The following is a 2,529-nucleotide window of genomic DNA, read 5'->3' on the forward strand; positions in this document are numbered from 1 at the left end:
GATTGATTGCTTCAACCTTAAAGTGGGGTTTAGGACTTGTAGACTGGTTTTTTTGTTTTTTTTTTGAAAACCTAAAACATTAGCTGGCTCAAAAGAATTCGTACAAGTACAAAGTCTGATTATCCAATTCATCAGACAAAATTGTATGAAAAATACAAAAACTGTTGATGACCTCCGAATACAAACACCGTTTACTAAAATTGTGTACCTCCATACCTGGTACACACCAAAGGATGCATTAAATAATAATGCTACTGGCCTTTAATTTATGTTTTAGACCCAGTATCATTTTATAATCTTAAATTGGAGCAATTTTTTCCGAATCAAGTAATTGGAACCAGATTTATTTCAGGGAAAACAACTCTTTTAAGACTATTCTAGTTTTGACAAAGGAAATATAGTCTCGTAGCTAGTTGGATCAAACCCGTTGGACTACAATTTGTGGATAATCTTCGAGAGAGAGTCCATTTAAAGTTTACGGAAAACTATTGAAACCTTGTGGGTTTCCATTCTAAAGGCAGTAGCCAACATGACAAGGAATTAATCATGATGGCCTGGGCCAGATTCAGAGCCAGCTTAAAGGCTGTGGTTGAAGCTGAGTGATGTTGGTTTGAGTGATTAACTTCATTATAAACCCTTTATATCACAATGTAAAAGATTTGTAATTTGCTGAATTAATTTTCGAAAATATATTGTCATATATACATCATCCTTAAACTTTCCGGGTTTCAAATCCCAACCCTTTGTAGTTTTTTAACTATCTTTTGTATTAACGGACATCATATAACTTTAACATTACTATTTAACCTCATTTAGATAGGAATAAAAATGATTACATATGTGCATTAAATCTTTATGATTTAATGCATTGAATGAGTCTTAACCAAAAATTAGAGTTATTATTTTTATTTTCTTGATTGCTCCAACGAATATACTGTCAAGTGTATAAATTTAATAAGACTTGTACAGTCTGATAAATCACAATATTAAGGTATTTAAAAGAAAATGTTATAATTTTGGAAACGGAAGAGTCATAAACTCTAAATTAAAGTACATGAATTGGACACCAAATAGCCAATCTTATTTAATATGGAATAAGTATTACAATGAAATATTATGTACCATACAAGCCATAATAAATCTTCTATGATTGATGCTGTTGTAACTATTTAATTATTTGGTGATATACGATATTGACAAAACAAGGCAAAGTACATTCAGAATTAACACTTTTTACATGTTTTTGACAATATTTCTGGATGATTTTAAGTTCACAATATCCGGTAAGCTGACTGCAGCCATCATCACCGTAAATATTCTCACAAACTAAATAATGAAAATCAAGGGTATGAAGTCTAATATAAAGTAAAATAATAAATTACATACCACAGTTGAAACATGTCTTTTTACAATGGTTCTGCATGTATTCGTTTTTTCCACAAAGATGCTTATAGTCGCTACAATACTTAAATGTGTCATCACAAGCTGCAAAAAAAAGAAAAAAGAACCTCTTTTTTTTTTATTATTAAGATATGGCAAATAGTACTCACGTTTAGAAGTTGGAGATGCTGGGGTTGTGGTAGTAGGTGCTGGAGTTGTATTAGCATCTTGGCATTCATAGGCTAATTTAGTCTTTTGAACATCCAAACTGCTCATTCCCCTTCTGTTAGGAATTTGAGCGGTTGTAGACTTTTTCAATGTCATAGTGTTTCGACCATTAGTTGAAAAGCTAGGTAAATAAATAATATTAGAAATGAGTGTTATCGATTATTAAAGTTTTAAAAATGATACTAACTATCGAAGTCCGTAGTGCATAATGGATCCATAATCGTAGTTCAATCCAAAGGTTGACGCTCTAAATCCAGCATAACAATTATCATATTGATCGACGCCTACACTTCCACAATATGGAATAGCAGCAGGTTCATTCTCTCCAAGAGCTCTCCAAAAGTTGCTGTGGGTTCCAATTTTTAAATTTTCCCAGTTAATTTTAACATACTGGTCTCGATCAGGTCTTGTTTGTTCATGAGAAAATCCGAGGATGTGGAGCAATTCATGAGTTATAATGCCCAATACCTATCAAAAAAATTGTTAATAATAGTTTTTTACATAATGAAAATCGTCGTACCACACACCCATTGGACTGTAAATGAAGTTGACTTCTTCCTCTTCTACTATTGTAGCCAAGATTAGCGAAGCATCCGTCTCCACCAGTAAAGATATCTAAATAGTTTGCTTCATTTGTTCTTTCAACATATGTGACGCATGTTCGATCCGAAATGTGCTTAAAAGCATCCATAATCGTTTGTCGTTGACTTGAAGAGAAATCTGAGCTGATTGTGTATGGGACAATTCCATTAGGCCATCGATTACTTCGTCCTCCAATAAAGTTCCTCGAATACATAGCGGCTCTATCGTAAGCATCTACCAACACTCTACAGCTGCCCTGTCCGGAAACATTTTCCTCACTCAAACAAATTGTGAAGAAGATTTGGAAGAATACAATTGCTATGAACAATTTTGCCATCT

The 2,529-nt window shown here is 33.1% G+C and overlaps 1 protein-coding gene across 1 annotated transcript; it reads right to left on the bottom strand.

The window, feature by feature from the left end:
* Positions 1-1,150: 1,150 nt before the first annotated feature.
* On the bottom strand, positions 1,151-2,529 carry LOC121130711 (astacin-like metalloprotease toxin 3). Its single transcript, XM_040726423.2, has 5 exons — positions 2,129-2,529; positions 1,796-2,076; positions 1,551-1,729; positions 1,387-1,485; positions 1,151-1,326 (listed from the first exon to the last, which is right to left on the bottom strand). Exons 1-5 carry the CDS (start codon positions 2,525-2,527, stop codon positions 1,166-1,168), a joined length of 1,119 nt encoding a protein of 372 aa, XP_040582357.1. The 5' UTR covers positions 2,528-2,529; the 3' UTR covers positions 1,151-1,165.

The sequence above is a fragment of the Lepeophtheirus salmonis genome, unplaced genomic scaffold (genome assembly GCF_016086655.4).
Source record: "Lepeophtheirus salmonis unplaced genomic scaffold, UVic_Lsal_1.4 unplaced_contig_10985_pilon, whole genome shotgun sequence".
NCBI lineage: Eukaryota > Metazoa > Arthropoda > Copepoda > Siphonostomatoida > Caligidae > Lepeophtheirus > Lepeophtheirus salmonis.

Bases quoted from the DNA above. Each gene is read 5' to 3' on its own strand.
- LOC121130711 (XM_040726423.2), bottom strand. From the start codon at position 2,527: ATGGCAAAATTGTTCATAGCAATTGTATTCTTCCAAATCTTCTTCACA. The intron at 1,486-1,550 runs GTGAGTACTATT...TTTTTTTTGCAG, and splicing joins AGCATCTCCAACTTCTAAAC to CTTGTGATGACACATTTAAG. The intron at 1,327-1,386 runs GTATGTAATTTA...TTCATTATTTAG, and splicing joins AAAGACATGTTTCAACTGTG to TTTGTGAGAATATTTACGGT.